The sequence below is a fragment of the Calliphora vicina genome, chromosome 1 (genome assembly GCF_958450345.1).
Source record: "Calliphora vicina chromosome 1, idCalVici1.1, whole genome shotgun sequence".
Classification (NCBI taxonomy): domain Eukaryota; kingdom Metazoa; phylum Arthropoda; class Insecta; order Diptera; family Calliphoridae; genus Calliphora; species Calliphora vicina.
Genome location: NC_088780.1, coordinates 94,211,633 through 94,233,322, shown reverse-complemented (window position 1 = coordinate 94,233,322; position 21,690 = coordinate 94,211,633). Strand labels below are relative to the sequence as shown.

General features: G+C 29.8%; 4 protein-coding genes across 4 annotated transcripts in view; 3 read left to right on the top strand and 1 right to left on the bottom strand.

Annotated features, from left to right (window-relative positions):
- Positions 1 to 7,117: 7,117 nt before the first annotated feature.
- Positions 7,118 to 9,253, bottom strand: LOC135950399 (E3 ubiquitin-protein ligase RNF4-like). The gene is made up of 4 exons (XM_065499976.1): positions 9,043 to 9,253; positions 8,715 to 8,946; positions 8,207 to 8,308; positions 7,118 to 8,142 (listed from the first exon to the last, which is right to left on the bottom strand). Exons 1-4 carry the CDS (start codon positions 9,112 to 9,114, stop codon positions 7,448 to 7,450), a joined length of 1,101 nt encoding a protein of 366 aa, XP_065356048.1. The 5' UTR covers positions 9,115 to 9,253; the 3' UTR covers positions 7,118 to 7,447.
- A 2,464-nt stretch (positions 9,254 to 11,717) lies between these two features.
- Positions 11,718 to 13,868, top strand: dgrn (degringolade). Its single transcript, XM_065499884.1, has 4 exons — positions 11,718 to 11,889; positions 11,988 to 12,219; positions 12,626 to 12,727; positions 12,792 to 13,868. The coding sequence occupies exons 1-4, from the start codon at positions 11,818 to 11,820 to the stop codon at positions 13,478 to 13,480; spliced, it is 1,095 nt and encodes a 364-aa protein (XP_065355956.1). The 5' UTR covers positions 11,718 to 11,817; the 3' UTR covers positions 13,481 to 13,868.
- Positions 13,869 to 15,091: 1,223 nt separating this feature from the next.
- The window catches only part of LOC135963344 (facilitated trehalose transporter Tret1-like), a 109,102-nt gene continuing 102,503 nt past the window's right edge, over positions 15,092 to 21,690 (top strand). The window contains exon 1 of the mRNA XM_065515155.1: positions 15,092 to 15,105. The gene's annotated coding sequence lies outside the window, so the exon portion shown is untranslated. The remainder of the gene's footprint in view (positions 15,106 to 21,690) is intronic.
- Positions 16,060 to 21,292, top strand: glob3 (globin 3). Its single transcript, XM_065506281.1, has 3 exons — positions 16,060 to 16,285; positions 16,418 to 16,634; positions 21,105 to 21,292. The coding sequence occupies exons 1-3, from the start codon at positions 16,125 to 16,127 to the stop codon at positions 21,273 to 21,275; spliced, it is 549 nt and encodes a 182-aa protein (XP_065362353.1). The 5' UTR covers positions 16,060 to 16,124; the 3' UTR covers positions 21,276 to 21,292.

Here is a 21,690-nt window from a genome sequence, read left to right as displayed (position 1 = left end):
TAAAGCTAATGCAGGTTTAAAAACATACAAGGCTCAAAAAGTTCCTGACAGGAACGCTACTAAAAATTTAGAGGCCAAAAACAGAGCACGGAAATTGAAGTCAAGTTTTATAAAAAAATATTCTTGCTGCATAATGGATGACGAAACGTATGTTCTGGCAGATTTTTCGCAACTTCCAGGTCAAAAATTTTATGTTGCTGATGCTCGAGGGAATGTTGAAGAAAAGTTTAGGACCCAAAAGCAGACAAAATTTCCCAGAAAGTTCTTGGTATGGCAAGCAATATGCAGTTGCGGCAAAAGAAGCCACTCATTTGTTACAACGGGCTCTATAAATACCGAAATTTACATCAAGGAATGTTTACAAAAAAGGCTGCTTCCATTCATAAGACTTCATAATGTGTCCACTTATTTTTGGCCTGACTTGGCATCCTGTCACTATGGCAAACAAGCCCTTGAGTGGTACAAGAACAATAATGTGGTATTTGTACCAAGAGAGGCAAATCCTCCAAACTGCCCGGAGCTAAGGCCAGTGGAGAGATATTGGGCTCTTGTTAAAAGAGAATTGAAGAGTACAAAAAAGGTGTCCAAAAGTGTGGTAGATTTTAAACGGAGATGGACTACATGTTCGAGCAAAGTGACAGAAAGCACTATAAAAACGTTAATGGAAGGGTTTCCGAAAAAGGTTCAAAATTTCATCACTAGTGATTAAAACTATAAAAATAATTTTTTTTGTAAATTGTAATAATAATTTCAATCAAATAAAAAAAAAATTAAAGCTGTAAGTTTAGTGGTTTCTTTTTTATAAACATATATGTATGTTAAGAATTTTTCGATCTCACTCCTTAAAAGTAAAAAAAAAAAAAAAACAAACGTAAAAAGTAAAATAGTCATTGACATTTGCTTGATTGTTTGGCAAAGGTCATGTTTAAACGATTTATCGTCGCAAAAAATAATATGTACTTAGTGATTCAATATTATATATTGTATATACATGCTCGTACATCGTAATAAAACAATTTGTATTTCTCTCCGAAAACCAAATAACAATAAACAATTTTATTTGTTTATTTAAATTTCGACAAAATTGTTTAACGTTGTTGGTCATTCACCTGCTTAACAAAAACCAAACAGTAACACTTTGGAGAATATTTAAATTATAATTGTAGCTGGTTGTCTGAAAAAAATCATTAACCTTTTAATCAGTAATTATATACTTTTTGTTTTACTAAGAGCGAAATATGTACGTCAAATCAAGTTACGGAGTTATTAAATAGACAGTAATAAGACTTGGTTAACACAACAATTTAATTAAATTTTTTCCATTATTTGTAAATTTTGGTAGTTAAACGAAAAGTATTCAAGACATACTAAGAAGCAAGTACATATACGAAGTACAAATATGTTTTTTTTATTATCTGTTTTGAAGTTCAAGGTTGTTTGGTTTTATTTTTTTATAATTAATTTCGTTAAAGAAAATATAAGAATGTTAAAATAGTTATTTTGATAATTTTTAATATAAGGAAGTAAATTTTAAATAATAAAACATAATAATAAAAGCAAAAAAAAAAACAAATTGTAAAAAGAATTGTATTAATACACCCTACAGACATTAGGTTATAGTAACTACACAGTGCACAGTGGGTTCGATGGTACCCAAAGTGGCGATTAATTCATAGAAGTCGTAGTTTTAAAATATAATATTTTTTTATTGATGAGTTATTATAAGCACATAAAAACACAACATTTTAGAAAAAAAAGGTTAAACAAAATATTTTTTTAACCCTTTAAGCGCATTATTGTTTTTTGGAAAAAAAAAAAAAAACTTGGTTCACAATTTCTGCTGTAACTTTGGAATGGAAAGCGATAAATTATTGAATAGAATTGAAAATTAAAGCATGCTTAATGTGCTATTAAAAAATTCAAATAATAAATTCAAAAAATTAATATATACAAAACAGAATATTATAATTTTTTAGTAATGAATCCATAAAAACACAGCACTTTAGAAAAAAAAGTTAAAAAAAAAAATTTTTTAACCCGTTAAGTGCATTATTGTTTTTTGGAAAAAAGACCATAGCTCACAAATTATGATATAACTTTGGAATGAAAAGCGATAAATTAATGAATAAAATTGGAAATTAAAGCATACTTAATGTGCTATTAAAAAATTCAAATAATTTTAATTTTTGTTTTGCATTATTGTTTTTTGGAAAAAAGACCATAGCTCACAATTTATGATATAACTTTGGAATGGAAAGCGATAAATTAATGAATAAAATTGGAAATTAAAGCTATTAAAAAATTGAAATAATTTTAATTTTTGTTTTTCACAAAATTTTATAAATGTAAAATTTTTTTCAAAAAAGTCACAAGAGAGAGTATTATAAATTTTGAATGGAAATCATAAATACATAAAAACACAGATTTAAAAAAAAATGTTTTTTGTTTTTCGAAAAAATATAATTTTCGCTGTAACTTTGAAAACAAAATAAATTTAAAGAATAAGTTAATATGTAATTGTATTCCTATTAGTATAAATTTGTATCCAGTTTTTCTTTCACTAAATTCTGTAAATGTAAAATTTAATCTGAAAAAATAAAAAAATTTAAAAGTTTTGGGCGAATCTTTCTTTGGTTTCGTTTTACCTTCTTAATAAAAAATATATTAAAATATTTGTATTATTCTGCATTCTCAAATTCACCACAAATATCCCAATTATCATAAGCTTCATTATAATCATTATCTTAATCTGCATCATCATTATTATAATCATCTTCATCATTATCATCATCACTACCTTCATCGTTGTTATCATTTACTGGTCTTGTTAAATAAATGACAACCAGAGTTTTAACACAAAAATGAAAATAAAAAAATGGCCGGGCACAGTCTGGACTTTTTTTTTCTTAAATATAAGCTTAGGATATCAGCTAAACTATTCTAAAATCTATAAAACTAATTTCAACTATTACTATCTTAATACTTGTGGCCCATTAAATGCGGAAATTATCCCAAATTTGCACCTTTTTTAAAAAATTACTATATACTTTAATACCTGATGTTGAAGGTTCCATTATAAAGGATTTACTTTTAATAGATTTAACACTAACAATAATCGCTTGAATTGTAAAAATTTCCATTTTTTCACTTTTTTTAAAAACAGCAATAATTTGCTATCTTTGACCGCTCACTGAAAAGAAAGTAAACAACTTAGTTGATTTATTTTTACAGCTAGGGTTGTAGAATTTTATCTACTTTTACCCTATACCAAAATTTATTATAAAAACTTTATTTCTAATTTTCAATTAATCGCCACTTTTATACCATTTGAACCCAACGTGTGGTTTAAAAACAATTTATTTTTCAAATACAATACAATGGAAACTTTTCCAAATATTCCATTAATACTTCAAAATACAAATCAATTTGTATTCTTTTAATATTTAATTAATATAATTCAAATTCAATTTTCTCAAATCCCAAAACTATTTCAGATATCCCTGGGCTACCAATATTACGAGTACCATTCCAAGAATGGCTATTTTTACCAATAATTCTCTAAATAATTTCTCTTAAATCATATTTTTTTCAAATCCCAAAACTTGTTCAGCTAATAGTGCATTAGGGACCTTCTGGCCCAAACCCATTTTCTAAAATTTTTACTTAAATATGAGCCATAGCACAATTAAAAACTAATCGTTGGTCTCACGTAGAAAAAGTGCAATCGTGAAATCGAAAGTCATCGGTTTTATATTCAATCTAGAATTAAATTCTTTATCGATTAAAGAAAAAATTAAATTGGATTTCATAAGTTAAATGTACCTTTTTTGTCGTTTTCCAAACGGATTCCGACTATGATTGCATTCTATGACAACACCGATAGTCTTATATTAATCCTTGAAAGTTATTTATTCTAATCAATTACTAAAAAAACATTTTGAACAATAATAGGATAATAAGAATATGCCTTTAAAGAAGGATATATCGAAATTCATGTCATAAATTTTTGTACTTTATTTTCATACAAATTTGTTTTTACTGTTAGGAAGGGCGATTCTAAGGATATCATTACCCAAATGGTAGTAAAATAAATTAATACAATTTTATTTTTTTTTGTAATTTTTAAGAGTTTACGCAGAGAAAAAAGTGATTTTGTTACACCCCTCAAAATAAACCCGGTTTGTTTTAGGATGTCTACCAAAATATTTTGGGTCCAGTTATAACCTTACGTGAGCTGAACCATTTTCAAAAGAAACATTTTTTTAGTTTTTTATTTTAATATTTGTATTATAATATGTGGTTCCATTTGAAAGGAATATTCTTGCCTAATTCAACTCTATATTTGTCTTGTCAACGCTTATCCTTAATATACAGATATTGCATAATTTATAATTTACACATAGTAATTTACAGTTCTTCAGATATTATAAAGTACTTGGTATTCTGATACCACCCATTTTTATTTCATCTATGTACAATGGTAACAAATTCCACTATAACATAGTTTTGGTTATCGACCCGGTTCCATTCTTCTGTATTAAGTTCCTAAATATACTAAGTATTAAGTACTTCCTCTGTTAAAAGACTGTTACAAAATGTTTTGTCTCTTCTAGTTAAATTCTAAAAATGGAACACAAACTAAAAACTATTTTTAATATGGTATTGAAAAAAATAGGTTTAATTAAATTAATTTTATTACTGCTTATTGAATCAATTAAATATTCAAACATCAGATAAAACTTCCTTTGTGGTATAATTTTGAGCTCGTATTTTGCGATCTACTGGAGAGAAAATAATTACAATAATAGTGGTGTAAATTTGTTTATATAGGTACAGTCTGATTTGAAAAATTTGTAGATCGACATTCTTAAGTTTTGTAATAAAACATTTTATACCGACTAAAACTATGTTGGAATATCATTTTGAAAAACCTAAAAATATTGGCAATGATTTGATACAATTGTTTTTACTCTGAATTATACGATTTCATTTTAGTTCTGAAAAACTACGTTTGAAATTTAATTGAATTTCGGTTATAAATTTCAAACTAGGATTATGAAGTGATGATGAGTGCTTACAACCCACACCAGACTTAAAAAGTAACCCTGTCTTTTGTACACAGTGTTATTTTTTTGCTTTATAAATTCTAAAGCAAGTGGAAATATCTATTAAGAATTTAAAAAACCATGTGCATTTACTTACATTTAACACCTATTAATTCTGTAACAAAATAAAAGATATTAATAACTAAAACACTATTTCAATTCATCAGTAATTTTAAAATTTACCGTTTTAAAAACAAACACACAGGAACACGCCAGACTTTTTTTTCCAAAAATCTTATGGCGAACGTCCCACGCGCCTTTACAAAAAAGCGCCAATAAACTGAAAAGAACAAATTTAAATAAATTATTAATAAACAATATAAAATATGCATAATTTTAAATAAATATTACTATTATTAATTCTAATATGAATTGTACATGTTATAATTTTTGTTTTAAATCCATCAATAAATTCCAATTAGAGAGTGTACAATAAAAACAACATTGACAACGACAATAATAAAAATAATAACAACACATCAATATGTCGCCCCTGAAGCAATCAAGTGCATTATTTGGCATTCGCCCTTGCAATTCGTGTTTTTGTTTTGTTTTTCGCACTAGGTTTTTTTCTGTGGCTTTAAATATGGCATTTTGCAAAACTCACTTGAATTTGTATTGTAATTCTTAATAAATTTGCCAAAGTTTTGGAATAATTTTTGAAACAATTTATTAAAAAACTAAATTTGTTTTTAAATAAACATATATTTTATTTTTAAATATTTTTTTTTACTTTTTGTGACACTCAACCAGTGATGTTGTTTAGCTATTTACTCGTCAATTTTAGCGGGGGAAAAAGCTTTTAGTGGTAATTCTAGCGATTTGTGGAGTGTTGTCATTTTAGCGTATTTGGTGGAGAGTTTTAATAAAAACAATAGCATGTAGCTCAACTATTTATACCCTACACCACCATAGTGGGGAGGGTATTATTTTAAACTATATATGTTAATATTATTTTTTAGCGTAAGCAATTTGCTTAAAATAGTATTTTCGGTATAAATCAAGATAAAAATGTAAACATGTTAAAGTAGTATATAAATCTCTGATCAATATTGATGTTATTGAAAATAGTACTTCAAAATATATTTTGACTTAATATATGTACGTAGTTTTCAGAAAACTTTTTTTAAACCATATTCTGTAATTTCAGTTTCCAAAAGCATGACTCTTTACTAAAAAATGTATGTATGTATTAAAATATAGTATGAATAATTATGAATAAAAACTCCCCGGGAGTTTTTTCCCTATTCTCATTTTTCCTATTCAAATTCAATGGGAAAAAACTCCCAGGGAACAAACTCCCGGGGAATTTTTTATTCATAATTAGGCTGATTGTAATCTCAATTAATGAAAGAAACTATCTGTGATTAATATTCATTAATAAATTCAGCAGTTTCGAAAATTATAAAAAAATCGTAAGATTAGGTACTTTATAAACCAAACATTTCGTAATTTCTTTATGACAATTTTTACTCTAAGTCTCCACGTAGTATTTTTTATTGCTAAGCACAATCAATAAGGTCGGCAGAACAACAGCGATTGCTTTATGTGGAGAAAACGTTCGTCACAAATACAAAATTTTCAACACGAGAAGTTCTATGAAAAACTGAGGTGTATGTGAAAAAATCATTCAACATAATATATAAGCAAATATTTTGTGTTGAATGATTTTTGTTTACTTTTGGTAATTAAATAAATTAAATATGTATGAATTAATCGCACGGAATCATAAAGAAGAAATTTTACATTAATGACAACTGAACTGACAGCTTATTGCTTAGCAATAATTGCTCAGGCAATTACCTATTTTATCGAAATAGGTGTTCTGTTCGGGGAAGGATCCGCGATCTTCGCCCTTTTTACAATGAGGCGCATTTCTGGATAAATGGGTACGTTAACAAAGACAATTTTCGAATTATGGACGATACCAATACACATGAGATCATGATAAAGATAAGAAGCGCTTTATGGAGAGCCTTTCTTTATTTCTCTTAAATAAAAGTAATAACAACTTTAAGAACATAGTTAAATTTATTCAGTTAACAAAGAAAAATAGTTTAAAAACATACGCCTATAACAAACTTATAAAATAGTTTCTAGGGCTGCATTTTGTAAAAGGAAACATTTTGTAATGTAAGAGATTTGTTAGAACAATACTAGGAATATATATGGAAATTGTATATATTTTTTTAAAGTTTGTTGTTTCGTTTTATAAAATAAGGCCCTTATCTGCTAAAATAAATAAGTTATTAATATGGAATTTAGTTTTTAATAAAAACTAAAATGTAGGCTATGAAATTAAATAATGCTGCTGGAAAATCATCATGCTGCGAAAAACAAACTTAAAGATAAATACGAATTATTTGGTTTCTGGATATTTTCGAATTACACATGGGGCACTTATGGGTCAAACGTATGGCACATTCAATACACTCTTTGCAAAAGAGATGACCACAACGAGTCGAAGTAGGTTGGCGTTGTAAACAAGACTCCATGCAAATGGGACACATAAATGGTGTACCACCAGAAGCAGATGTTGCTGATGGTGAGGTTGCGACATTTGATGACTCTGATGGTTTCTTGCTGTGTTCTGGTGGTGTAAAATACTCAGTGCGACGTTTTCTTGCTGAAGTGGTTCCTGCTTGGCAACAGGTTTCATCTTCATCTTGCTGAGTCAAACGTCGTCTATTTAGTTTTCTCTGATTAATTGAAGTTCTTGGATTGGAATCTTCTTGATAGCCAGCTGGTGTACATAAATCTACGACGGGATGAATATTAGCCGATACCAAAATGACATCATCGTCTTCATCATCAACGTGTATATTATTTTGGTGAGCTCGTTGACTAGGCACTACTGGCGTTTGTGTTTGTGACTCTGATAAGTCAATAAAATTATCAATTACTGAACCTATTGGAGACGATCTACGTCTTTGACGACCCATCTGTAAGTTGTCATTACGTACTATTGTTGAAAGTGGTGAACTATTATGAGATACAACATATGATGCAGGTGTACTTGGTGGTGATCTTGTCAAATCTTTTTGAAAGAAAATATAAACGAATTCTTAATAAAAATCTAAACGGGGTGGCAATTTACTTACTTGAATTCAGTATATCTTCCGATGTGCTTCTATCGCTAGAATTGTTCATATATAGACCAATCGAGCGTAAATTCTGATCAACATTGTCACAAATCTGATTAACTGTAATGAAATAAAGCAACATTTTTAAATTAAGTTCGTGGCATGATATTTAATATTATTGTATCATTGTTCATAGTACAATTATCCAAATAAGGTAGCATTATTTAAGGAGAGTTTTCAATATTAACCACAATAACGTCTTTTTTAGTTTGTTTCCAAAATATTTAATATATTTAAAACGTTTAATTTTAAAAAAAATATAATTTTTCTTTCACAATTTTATAAAATCAAATGTTTCAAATAAATTTGTTTAACAAATCTAGAAATAATTTTATTTTTTTTAGACATTTTAATTTTGATTTTTTCGTACATACATATTTTCTTTTGTTTCACCTTACATGAATTGTACAACTGAGGACTTATATTCTTTTGTATCATGGTTTAGTTAAAAAAAAACTATTCTTACTTCTTTCGATCTCGGCATCCATGTTGCGACGTGTGGTTGGAGAAACCACAGGAGCTTCATCTGGAGAAATATTTATCGGCGAAACCGATGAATCGCGATATAGTGATCTGCGTAATCTGAAGTTATTCTCTAAAGGATGTTGTCTTGGAGGACTGATGCTTAAATCACGATACACACCTTGAATGAATTGATCAACATTGGCCAACATATCATCCACAGATTCGTCATTTAACTGATATAATTTACAAAAAAAACAAAAATTACAAATAATTAGAAATATGTACATACATTATAAATTCTTCTGGATAATAAAAATGTGCAATCGTACTTCTCCTGGTGATTGAGCTGCATAATCTGTCTTTCTGTTTTCAATATCTTGCTGTCTTTTACGCGACGTCATATTTCTCGTTTAAATTAAATTGTTTAGAAATAAATTATACAGTTAGAAACCCTTATTAAACTAAATTAAATTGCAGCGTCTACGCGCTAAACATACGAACAAATTTAATAATAAACAAAATGTTTAAGGAAAATGTCCGATTTAGTGATGAAAGTCTATTGCAGGCGTTGCTACACCTCTTAGAATAGCTTAGGGAAATATCGATATAAATATATCGATAGTGATGATATGATAGGGTCAGTGTTGCCAAGACGACATTTATATGTGCAAATCTAGCTTTCTCAGCTTTTGCAAGAAAAAAAAAGCTAAATGATTTTTAGCCTTTTTTTTTAAACTCAAGGCGAAGTTAGAGAAGGTGACGACAGAACTACTCATTCCCACGACAACCGGTTCTACGCACCGGAATGACCCGAGTTCACTCGCCAAGGGCCCGAGTTCACTTGCAGCGCTGCCAACTTTGACGAATTATAGTCATTTTGATGATTTTTTAAGTCAAATTTATTAAAATGATGATTGACGATTCTTCATTTTTCCCGCGAACAAAAATGACGATTTTTTAAAAATTGAAAGGCAGACAGCGTCCAATTTTATATTGAATTGGTTTCACAAATTTTAAAACGTTTTGATTTTGGCTATAAACTTTTACCCCCGTTAACACGAAGTCTGGTTATGCCTTAACTAATAGTTATACTGTCGGTTAAAATTATTTTTGTATGAAAACTGTCATTATAACTATTAGTTAAAACATAACCAGACTTCGTGTTACTGGGGGTTAGAAGGATTAAACTCCATTGAACAAAAAAATTATTCAATTTTACAATTTTACAATTGGCCAAACTTATTCCAAATTTATTAAATGGAATAGAATATTAAGAACTTGATAATGAAGTTCGAGAATTACGTAATATGAAAATCACCGAACTCGAAACATTGGAAAAATGTTTCTAATTTAAAGTTAGTCAATTATGCCTTCCCAATTTTAACACAATTTGTTTCGAGTTTAATGGCACTACCATATTCGTTTTCCAACGTTGAAAGAGTTTTTAATATTGTCAATTTAAATAAAACAAAAACAAAAAATGCTTTGGATTCTTCAAAATTACAAAGAATATTGTTTTCAAATGATTATCTTAACTTAAATAATTCTCAGTGTTTTAATATAGCAATTAAAAATTACTTATTAAAAAAATTTCACACAGAAATGTACCAGAGTAAAGCCACATAATACCAAAATCAAATTAATTTTTTTTTTTTATTAAATAATAACTTTATTTACATGTAAATAAAATAAAAATATTTAAAAGTTAATTTAAATTTTTTTTTTGGTATTTTTAACGTATTTTTGTCTTGGCGATTTTTTTCTTTTTAACTTGACGATTTTTTTTTAACTTGACGATTTCTCCAAAAAAAATGTTGGCAGCACTGATTACTGCTGGTACAAAACAACAACAGAACTAGGGTTCTATAAGTCGATTGTTCGAAGAATCGACTATTTCCTGAAAAAAGTCGAAAAGTCGAAATCGACTTTTTGGTAGGATAAAAGTCGAAATCGACTTTTTGGTAGGATAAAAGTCGAACAATCGATTATGTTATCTCAAAAGTCGAATAGTCGAAAATAGTCGATAAAAGTCGAAAAGGCCGGTTTTTGATACACCCCAGAGGAGAAAATCTTAGCGACCAGTTTTTTGACTTCACTTAGACCAGTGAAGCCAGTTTTTGACACATCCCAGAGGAGTAAAACTTTGCGCTACACCATAGGCCCGCAATGCAAAATATGTTTGGTTAGCGAACAATAATTTCACTTTTGTAGTTCCTTTTTTTAGATTACATAAATAAATTGCTTCGGATTGGGAATTATTTCATTTCCATTGGGAGTTATTTCGCTTTTTTGGGACTAATATTTTTGAAATTATGAAACCGCCGATTATTGGGAGTAATTTCATTTTACCCTTTGGTAGTTATTTCATTTTTCAAGTTTGGGAATTATTTCATTTTTGATGAGAATTACTTAATTGGGAGTTATTTCATTGGGAGTTATTTCATTTGGAAGCTATTTCACGGTACCGATATCCATATTGTCTATATTAATGATTTAGCAATCCAGATATGGGTAAAAAATAGGTCAAAAATCGATGTTGTCCTGGTTTTTCCCTTATATTTCAGCCATTTGTGGACCGATTTTCTCGATTTTAAATAGTAAACGGTCGGAAGATTTTCGGAGATATTGATGTATCATTCGTGTATGTAAATTATTTGGGGGCTTCAGAAAGTTGATTTTAACACACAGGCGGACAGACGGACATGGCTATATCGACTCCGCTATCTATAATGATTCAGAATATATATACTTTGTGGGGTCGCAAATGAAAAATGTAGAAATTACAAACGGAATGACAAACTTATATATACCCTTGCCACTCATGGTGAAGGGTATAATAACCAATTTTGGTTATAAATAACCAAAACGACATCACTGCTGACCCTATCATATCATCACTATCGATATTTCCCTAAGCAATTGAAAGAGGTGTAGCAATGCCTGCAATAGACTGTCATCACTAAATCGGACATTTTCCTTAAACATTTTGTTTATTATTAAATTTGTTCGTATATTTAGCGCGTAGACACTGCAATTTGATTTAGTTTAATAAGGGTTTCTAACTGTATAATTTATTTCTAAACAATTTAATTTAAACGAGAAATATGACGTCGCGTAAAAGACAGCAAGATATTGAAAACAGAAAGACAGATTATGCAGCTCAATCACCAGGGGAAGTACGATTGCACATTTTTATTATCCAGAAGAATTTATAATGTATGTACATATTTCTAATTATTTGTAATTTTTGCTTTTTTTTTGTAAATTATATCAGTTAAATGACGAATCTGTGGATGATATGTTGGCCAATGTTGATCAATTCATTCAAGGTGTGTATCGTGATTTAAGCATCAGTCCTCCAAGACGACATTCTTTAGAGAATAACTTCAGATTACGCAGATCACTACATCGTGATTCATCTGTTTCGCCGATAAATATTTCTCCAGATGAAGCTCCTGTGGTTTCTCCAACCACACGTCGCAACATGGATGCCGAGATCGAAAGAAGTAAGAATAGTTTTTTTTAACTAAACCATGATACAAAAGAATATAAATCCTCAGTTGTACAATTCATGTAAGGTGAAACAAAAGAAAATATGTATGTACGAAAAATTCAAAATTAAAATGTCTAAAAAAATAAAATTATTTCTAGATTTGTTAAACAAATTTATTTTGAAACATTTGATTTTATAAAATTGTGAAAGAAAAATTATATTTTTTTAAAATGAAACATTTTAAATATATATAAAATATTTTGGAAACAAACTAAAAAAGACGTTATTGTGGTTAATATTGAAAACTCTCCTTAAATAATGCTACCTTATTTAGATAATTGTACTATGAACAATGATACAATAATATTTAATGTCATGCCACGAACTAAATTTAAAAATGTTGCATTATTTCATTGCAGTTAATCAGATTTGTGACAATGTTGATCAGAATTTACGCTCGATTGGTCTATATATGAACAATTCTAGCGATAGAAGCACATCGGAAGATATACTGAATTCAAGTAAGTGAATTGCCACCCCATTTAGATTATTATTAAGAATTCGTTTATATTTTCTTTCAAAAAGATTTGACAAGATCACCACCAAGTACATCTGCATCATATGTTGTATCTCATAATAGTCCACCACTTTCAACAATAGGTCGTAATGACAACTTACAGATGGGTCATCAAAGACGTAGATCGTCTCCAATAGGTTCAGTAATTGATAATTTTATTGACTTATCAGAGTCACAAACGCCAGTAGTGCCTAGTCAACGAGTTCACCAAAATAATATACACGTTGATGATGAAGACGATGATGTCATTTTGGTATCGGCTAATATTCATCCCGTCGTAGATTTATGTACACCTGCTGGCTATCAAGAAGAATCCAATCCAAGAACTTCAATTAATCAGAGAAAACTAAGTAGACGACGTTTGACTCAGCAAGATGAAGATGAAACCTGTTGCCAAGCAGGACCCACTTCAGCAAGAAAACGTCGCACTGAGTATTTTACACCACCAGAACACAGCAAGAAACCATCAGAGTCATCAAATGTCGCCACCTCACCATCAGCAACATCTGCTTCTGGTGGTACACCATTTATGTGTCCCATTTGCATGGAGTCTTGTTTACAACGCCAACCTACCTCGACTCGTTGTGGTCATCTCTTTTGCAAAGAGTGTATTGAATGTGCCATACGTTTGACCCATAAGTGCCCCATGTGTAATTCGAAAATATCCAGAAACCAAATAATTCGTATTTATCTTTAAGTTTGTTTTTCGCAGCATGATGATTTTCCAGCAGCATTATTTAGTTTCATAGCCTACATTTTAGTTTTTATTAAAAACTTAATTCCATATTAATAACTTTTTATTTATTTTCAATTATTCCATTATTTATTTCGTATGCTAATGGTAATGCTAATTTTATATTTTAGCAATTAAGGGCCTCATTTTATAAAACGAAACAACAAACTTTAAAAAAAATAAATACAATTTCCATATCTATTCCTAGTATTGTTATAACAAATTTTTTACTTTACAAAATGTTTCCTTTTACAAAATGCAGCCCTAGAAACTATTTTATAAGTTTGTTATAGGCGTATGTTTTTAAACTATTTTTCTTTGTTAACTGAATAAATTTAACTATGTTCATAAAGTTGTTATTACTTTTATTTAAGAGAAATAGAGAAGGGCCTTGCATAAAGCGCTTCTTATATCTTATACCGCCTAATTCAAAAAAATATGTTTTTGAGAAAAAGCTATTTATAGTTATAAAAGCGTTTCTGAAAAAAATAAAAGAGTGCATTAGAAAAAGTAGAATGCAGAATCAAAGATTCTTACCCCCAAAATGCTAAAATTATAACAAAAGCTTTATTTATTAGAGAAATATTTAATAAAAACAAATATCGCTTAATGCAAATCCAGAAATACTAAATTGCATTATAAGCTTTTTAAACAAAACAAAATAAAATATAATTGACTGTTTTCTTAAGTATATTTTGGCGCTTATTGTAAATGCAATAGCCTTCCTTAGGACTTAAGCCAATATGTTTCTAATTAATGGTGCTTATCGTGGTTGGCGTAAACGTCTTACGCCTACGACTGTTTCGTACTATATTAAAGATAAAATGCAAACTGTTTCTTTAATCTAGTACGAAACTGTCGTAGGCGTATGACGTTTACGCCAAGCACAATAAGGGTGAATAACTTTTTAAATAAGAAAGTTAGGAAGGTAGGGATTTCACGTATACATAAAGTTTTATGAACAGAATAATGTAGCATATATAACTCAAATCTTACTTTAGTCGACTTAGATGGTTATTGCTTATGACCACAGATATTTATCTTGGATCTCATGTGTATTGGTATCGTCCTTGATTCGAAAATTTTCTTTGTTAACGTACCCATTCATCCAGAAATGCGCCTCGTTGTAAAAAGGGCGAAGAGCGCGGATTCTTCCCGAACAGAAAACCTATTTCGATAAAACAACGTGAATAAATATGACAGCCAATTCGATAGATGTACAGACTTATCCATTTTGCCTTTGATTTTTATAAGGGCACCTACGCCATACCGAGGAAATGCACCCCAAATGAAGCTACCACCGCCGTGTTTTACCGTGACGAAACAAAAATTAATAGGATTGGACAGAGGACAGAACCTTTGTTCATCGTCCTAAAGGACAAGAGTTCAGTCAGAAGACGGTTGTTGTTGTTGTAGCAGCAGTATTTGCTGAGTTGACAGCCCTTGGCCGAGTGAACTCGGGTCATTTCGGTGCGTAGAACCGGCTGTCGTGGGAATGCTCAGAAGACGGTAAAACACGGTGGTGTTAGCATTATGGTTAGGCAGCATTGCGTAGGTCCATTTATAGAAATCAATGGCAAAATGGATAAGTTTCAGTAATTAGATATTTTGAAAAACCATATGGAGCTATATGCCTCCGATTCCATGCCAACTTAGTGGAAATTCATGGAAGATAATGACCCCAAACACTCGCCTAAACTAGTAAAAAATTGGGTTTGTGTAGAGAAGATAGATTGGCCAGCCCAGGAGGGTTATTATGTAATTCGTTTCGAAAAGAAATTTCGAAAGTGTTTCGTTTCGAGTCGAATTACATAATATATTACGAATGCCACCACCTCAATATGTTTCCTGAGCACTGAACCAATCTGCTACTTTAATAGCCCTGTTGTTTCAGCTACAATTGGTTGGCAGAAGTTTGCCACTAGCACAAACATCAGTCATTAAACCAACGATCTTCTAGCCGCTTTGGGTAGAAGCTACTGGTAGGTCACCAATAGCCAGTCAGAACAAGTCCTGTAGTACTAGATAAGTATCTAGTCAGCTGCGAATTTAAAACTATTATATTCTTACCAGGAATGAGGTCCGAGCACGTCAGAAGCACCGAAGTCGCTCCATATTTTACCTAGTTGTAAAGGATGTGGGAAAATAAAGAAAATTTTGTTTATTTCACTAATGGGTCGATATTGACCCATTGTCAGCAATAACTATTTGTGCTAAATTTCGGTGTCCGTATTCTAATTGTTCTTAAACGTCGAACGGAAATTTAGTTTAAACAATAAGTAATACAAGATGAAATTACTTTAATAAGTATATTAATGTTACCGAAATAACACCAAATACCGTTACCGTTAACCTACCCTTACGGTTCTACCGATTTGAATGGTGAAAAGGTAAGCTTTTGTGTAATACGTATTGTATTTTGTGTATATGTGCATTGAAGGGTTAAATAATACAGCAAGTTTTCATAACAATTAGCTTTTGCTTATATTCTCAATGAATTTTATACTACTAACCACCAGATGGCGATGTGTATTTTTAAATTTTGTAATAATTATTATTTTCAACTTATTTGAAACAAAATTCGTACGTTAAATTACTCGTATTAATAATGACTCGTAACATCATATATCCCAAACCTTTACCCGAACTTACTAAACAGAATAACCCAATTGAAAGTGGTTTTACCCCAACTGAAATTGTGGCTTTACAAAATGGTTGGCGTTTGATTAAGCGTCGTTTAAATTATCATACAGCGAAAATATTTACGGAGTATGTATTGGATGTGTTGCCTTATTTGGTATATATTAACAGTACAGTAAAAAATAATTGATAATTTATAAAGGCAAAAAGACAACAATTTTTAATTCCGACTAGTATGGGTGTTATGACATGTTTTTTTAGATTTTTCAGTGAAAACTATTTGCTGCTGGAAAGATTTCGTGATGTGAAAACTGAAAAAATCAATTTGAACATTTTGCATCAACATCCACGTCAACTGATGAATATTTATGGCCGCCTAATTGAAAGTGGTCTCAATGATGTGACCTATATCAATATGTTATTGAGTGGTGTGGGACATGGACACAAATTATATAAAGTTACATACGATGACATTAAGGTAAGAATTACTATTTAGTAATTTATTAATTATGAAACTTGTTTACTTGTGCACTTTATCGGTACTTTAGTGGTACTTAGAGCTAGTTTCTTACTTGTCAGTTAAATTATTTTATATATATAGAACTATAGTTAAATATGAAATTTTGTCTTTATATCATGATTGCAACCCGTGCCGACTTGCGATTTAGTTTTGAGTAAAACTTTCAGACTATATTTAGAATTACCTGGACTATAATATCCTGAATAGCGTTTATTTAAAAATCATAATAGTAAGAAAATTCGACTCATTCGCCAAAATATGGCCAAAAAAATAGTTTTTCTCGAAAATCACAAAATTTAAATCGCAGGTACGGAAAAACTATGGGAGATATTTTCATATTTGTATGCCCTATTATATTATCAATTAATCCCCATGTGATGATGAAAAAATTCTGAAATTTGTTTAACAAAATTTTTAAAAATTTGAAATTGGAGCTTTGAAACTGCCGTTAAAAAAAATTATTTTTTTTGGTTATACCTGCGAATAGTTTAACGGTATCCTACGAAGACAAAAACTCATCTACTAGTAAATATGGATATATGTATTTAAAAATGTGCTTTTATTTTTTACCTAATTTTTTACCAATATCAAGGCTATATTATAGACTACATATGGTGAAAAATTTAGCTGCGAAAAAGAGCGAGGTGAATTTATATAATTATTTTAAGAAATTATTATGGTTGGGACAATGTAAAATCTCGTACTAAATTTGTCCCTTATTTTTTTAAGATTGTATATAAGAAGTGTTATTGGTAATTACATTATATAAAAATGAAATTTATGTAATTCTAACTACTTACAAGTTGCTGAAAACAAATGCCCATATACCAAATTTGACATAAAGTTATGAGTCCTTTTAAATATGTTAGTGCTTTATTTAGACTAAAAGTATAACATTTGCAAAGCGTTTTTTATATTTGTTTTAACGCTGTGTTATATCCACATTGTCCAGAACTTCATCTGTAAAAAGTGGAACCGTTATCTAAAGATGTTAGGCAACTTTTGTTGGATCCATTACTTCCTAGTGATTCATCAGACTCCAGTTTTTTGATAACAGCGGGTCCAAATATTTCCCGATTTTCTCCATTCCGTGTAATTGTTATTCGTTTTTAAAAATAAACTTATTAATAAAACTAAAAAAAGTTTAATTTTATATGAATATTTCGACCTATGCCGGCAATAGGGTAAATGCCGGCAAATAGGTAAAATGTCAAAATCTATAGATTTAAATCATGGCAGAACAAGCAAGGTACTATTAAAAAGTACGTTCTCAATTATACATTCCCTATAACGTCAAACAAAAGAAAATTAAAAAAATTAGAAAAAAAAACAAAACGAAATGTCTAAGACAAAAATAAATAAATTAAACAATTTTTGTGTATTTACTTTTTTTTGTGAAATATTCAATTCAAATTAAATTTTTTCCAAATAAATATGTGTTAGTTTTAATATAACGTGCAAAACAATGCGAAAACAAAATAAAAAGTGATGAGAGTAAATGTGTTATTTGACGTTGTAGGGGTAAATATTGAAAACTCTCCCTAATAATATAGGCATTTTAATACGGACAATTGCATTCGGGATTTGGATTGTATTGATTTCGGTCCTATTTATAGAACTACTGATACAAATTTCCAAGTAGATTTTTTGACGAATGTACTTCTAAATGCTTATGAAAAGCATGTTCCAGTAAGAAAAATATCGATTGGCAATACAGACCCATGGATGAGATTGGAGAGTATTAGGAGCGCTAAACGTTTGAGGAATAGGTCGTTTCGATATTATATGGGAGATCGGAGTGAAGCTAAATGGCGCGAATATTGTATTCACCGGAATCGTGTTAAGAAACTAATAAGAAAAGAGAGAGCGAAGTACTATAGTGAATTATTTGCTTCTTCATCTTCACAAAAATTATGGAATGACCTTAAAAGAATTGGTGTTACTCAAATTAATGACAATAGATCATGTTCTATAAATGTAGAAGAATGTAACGATTTTTATGTTTTGCCGCCGATTGCAAACTCTCCTTTGATTTTGTACCATACGCAACCTGAAGTGAATGATGGTACGTTTTCCTTTGCTAATGTAGAAGAATATGAAGTTTTTAATGCTTTTATGAAAATCGGTTCTAATAGTATTGGACCAGATGGTCTGTCACTGAAGTTTTTGAAATTAATTTTACCAAACATTATTTGTCACATAACTCATTGCAATGGAAAAACTCAAGAGTGTTGCCAATACCGAAAGTTAAGAATCCTTCAGATTGTAATGATTATCGCCCCATTAACATTGTATCCGTTTGCTCAAAAGTTTTAGAGATGTTAATGAATTCTCAAATGCTAGACTACATAAATGAGAAAAAAAATGTTATCTGAGTATCAATCAGGATTTAGGAGAAATCATAATACCACTACTCACATGCTGGATATTTTACATGAAATAAGAAATGGGTTAGATAAACATAATTCTGTGGCTTTGATTAGTTTAGATTTAAGTAGGGCTTTTGAGTCGATCTCACATGAGGTGCTATTAAATAAATTGTTTACTGAGTTTGGATTTAAGAAAACAGCCTGTCGATTAATTGAAACATTTGTAAAGCAGATAACACAGTATGTACAGATGTTGTTGGATAGATCATAGATTAAATATACATATAGAGGTGTGCCACAGGGAACAGTTTTGGGACCGTTGTTGTTTCTGATTTATGTAAATGATATCTTTTCGTCGATAGTCTCATTGAAAGGTTACATATATACTGATGATTTGCAGTTAGTGGGTATCGCGAAATCTGGGGATGAATTAATTAGGATTGCGAATGAGGATTTGGAAAATATACGGACATGGTGTAATATTAATTATATTGTGTTGAATATTTCGAAATCGAAAGCTATTAACTTCGGTTTTATGCGTGATAATCATTCAAATATTGTCCTTGGTGACATTTCGCTTCAATTTGTTTCATATTTGAGGGCTCTGGGATTTTATATGGACAAAGACTTGTCATTTAGTCAACACATTAATTTTATGACTCATCGAGTTTTACTTACATTACGGCGACTGTATAGTATTCCTTGCAACCTACCAATTGACATTAGAAAACGAATTGGACATTTATTATTAATGCCTCTTATTTTGTACGGATTAGAGGTTTATAGTGGAACAACAACTGTTCATAGAAAGATGCTTTAATAGGGTTATAAGGTACATTTATAGTTTGCGGATTCGAGACCATGTATCTTCATATGTGTATGATTTTTTGGGCTGCAGCTTTAGAGACTTCGTTAATCTTAAGTTGTTACTTATATTTTATAAGATTATTAAAACTTCTTCACCTTCTTTTCTGGTGTCAAGGTTTGCTTTTTCACATTCAACCAGAACTCACTGCTTATTATGCCCAATTTTTCATACAATATTTATGCAGAGGTCATTTGTAGTACGGGTAACTAGACTATGGAATTCAATATTACCATACGACAAACGACATTTTTGTTATTCTATGAGACGATTTAAAAAACAATTTTTATTATTAGCGAGACTTTAAATGTTTTTTTTTTTTTTAATTTTTCGAATGTGTTACCTTATTTTGGTTACCACTTTTTCTATATCCATATATATATAGATATACGACCCATATTCGTGATAGGGATAAATTAATTTTTGTTTAATATAATGTTTATTAACGTAAATTAAGTTAGATTAGTAATATATGATCTGTCAAACTTTATACTAAAATCAATGGGCCTTTATTGGCTTAAGATTGAGCATGAATAAAATAAAATAAAAAAAAATAATTGTACCTGGTTGGTTCTACCATGGATTTAAATAGTTACTTGCTATAAATAAAATTACTTATAAAATTTAAATTTTTTGAAAGATATATTAAAATAAGTTCTTAGAATTGAAAATAGTATAGAATTTCTTCCGAGGTAGTGTAGTTTAGCAGCCTCTCCCGCTCATTCTACTGAAGTAGCAGTACCCATTTTGCATTAATTTATTAGCTTACCCCCTTGCCTGCAATATTTCCATATAAATGAAATTAATTTGGCCAAGAGTTTAGAAGATACTGATGCAATTGATTTTTATTTATATAGACAATTTTATTTTGAAGTATAATTTGGTGAAGGGTATATAAGATTCGGCACAGCCGAATATAGCTCTCTTACTTGTTTTGTCCAGCATTGTCCTTGAACATTACCTCGTCCATCAGCCACATAAAAATATTGACCTGGAAGTTATGAAAGGTCTGCTGGAAATTTTAAAAATTAATGGATCACTGCAATAATAAATAAATTATAAACTTTTATTTGATTATACTGTGTAAAAGTAAAAATAGATCATTAGAAATTAGAAAATAAGTTTTAGTTTTGCTAATTAGTTGATATAACTGAAATTTAATATTATTTTTATACCTTCTTTTATCAATTCCAGTTACTTACCGACTATATTAAACTGTATTTTACGGAACTATTGGAGAAAATAAAATCTAGCACATTTCTAAATGCTTTGGCAAAATTAAGTGATCTTATCAATGAGCAACACAGGGAAAAGGCAGAAGTGGAAGAACAAAAATCAAGCAGACCAAGTAATGATGCCAGTTAAATAAAATAAATACAGAGTTAAACTCTTCATTAGTATAACTGAAATGTAAAGTCTAGAGTTTATTACGTTTTAAATGACTCTTTGGTTGATTACACTGTGTGTAATTTTATGAGTCATGGAAATAAAACCATATACGGACACCGCTACGTGATAAAATACAAAAAAAAGACCCGAGTCTCCCAGTTTTGCCCAAAGTCATGCACTTTTTTTTATGGGCCCACAAAGATTTTTATCCTCGGTGATAATTTTCTCAGGCTTATATCTTGCAAACAGTTCGGAATTATGATTTACTCTCTGCGGCAAAGTTGTAGCCCTTGTCATAAAGAACAAAAATTGCGAACATATAAAATCGAGATCAAAATCGCAAAAAACTTTTAAAAATTCGAAATAAATTTTTTTAAAGCTGCCTAAAAGT

Bases quoted from the DNA above. Each gene is read 5' to 3' on its own strand.
- LOC135950399 (XM_065499976.1), bottom strand. From the start codon at position 9,114: ATGACGTCGCGTAAAAGACAGCAAGATATTGAAAACAGAAAGACAGAT. The intron at 8,309-8,714 runs GTAAGAATAGTT...ATTTCATTACAG, and splicing joins GGATGCCGAGATCGAAAGAA to TTAATCAGATTTGTGACAAT. The intron at 8,143-8,206 runs GTAAGTAAATTG...TCTTTCAAAAAG, and splicing joins GGAAGATATACTGAATTCAA to ATTTGACAAGATCACCACCA.
- dgrn (XM_065499884.1), top strand. From the start codon at position 11,818: ATGACGTCGCGTAAAAGACAGCAAGATATTGAAAACAGAAAGACAGAT. The intron at 11,890-11,987 runs GTACGATTGCAC...AAATTATATCAG, and splicing joins CAGCTCAATCACCAGGGGAA to TTAAATGACGAATCTGTGGA. The intron at 12,728-12,791 runs GTAAGTGAATTG...TCTTTCAAAAAG, and splicing joins GGAAGATATACTGAATTCAA to ATTTGACAAGATCACCACCA.
- glob3 (XM_065506281.1), top strand. From the start codon at position 16,125: ATGACTCGTAACATCATATATCCCAAACCTTTACCCGAACTTACTAAA. The intron at 16,286-16,417 runs GTATGTATTGGA...ATGTTTTTTTAG, and splicing joins ACAGCGAAAATATTTACGGA to ATTTTTCAGTGAAAACTATT. The intron at 16,635-21,104 runs GTAAGAATTACT...TATCAATTCCAG, and splicing joins TTACATACGATGACATTAAG to TTACTTACCGACTATATTAA.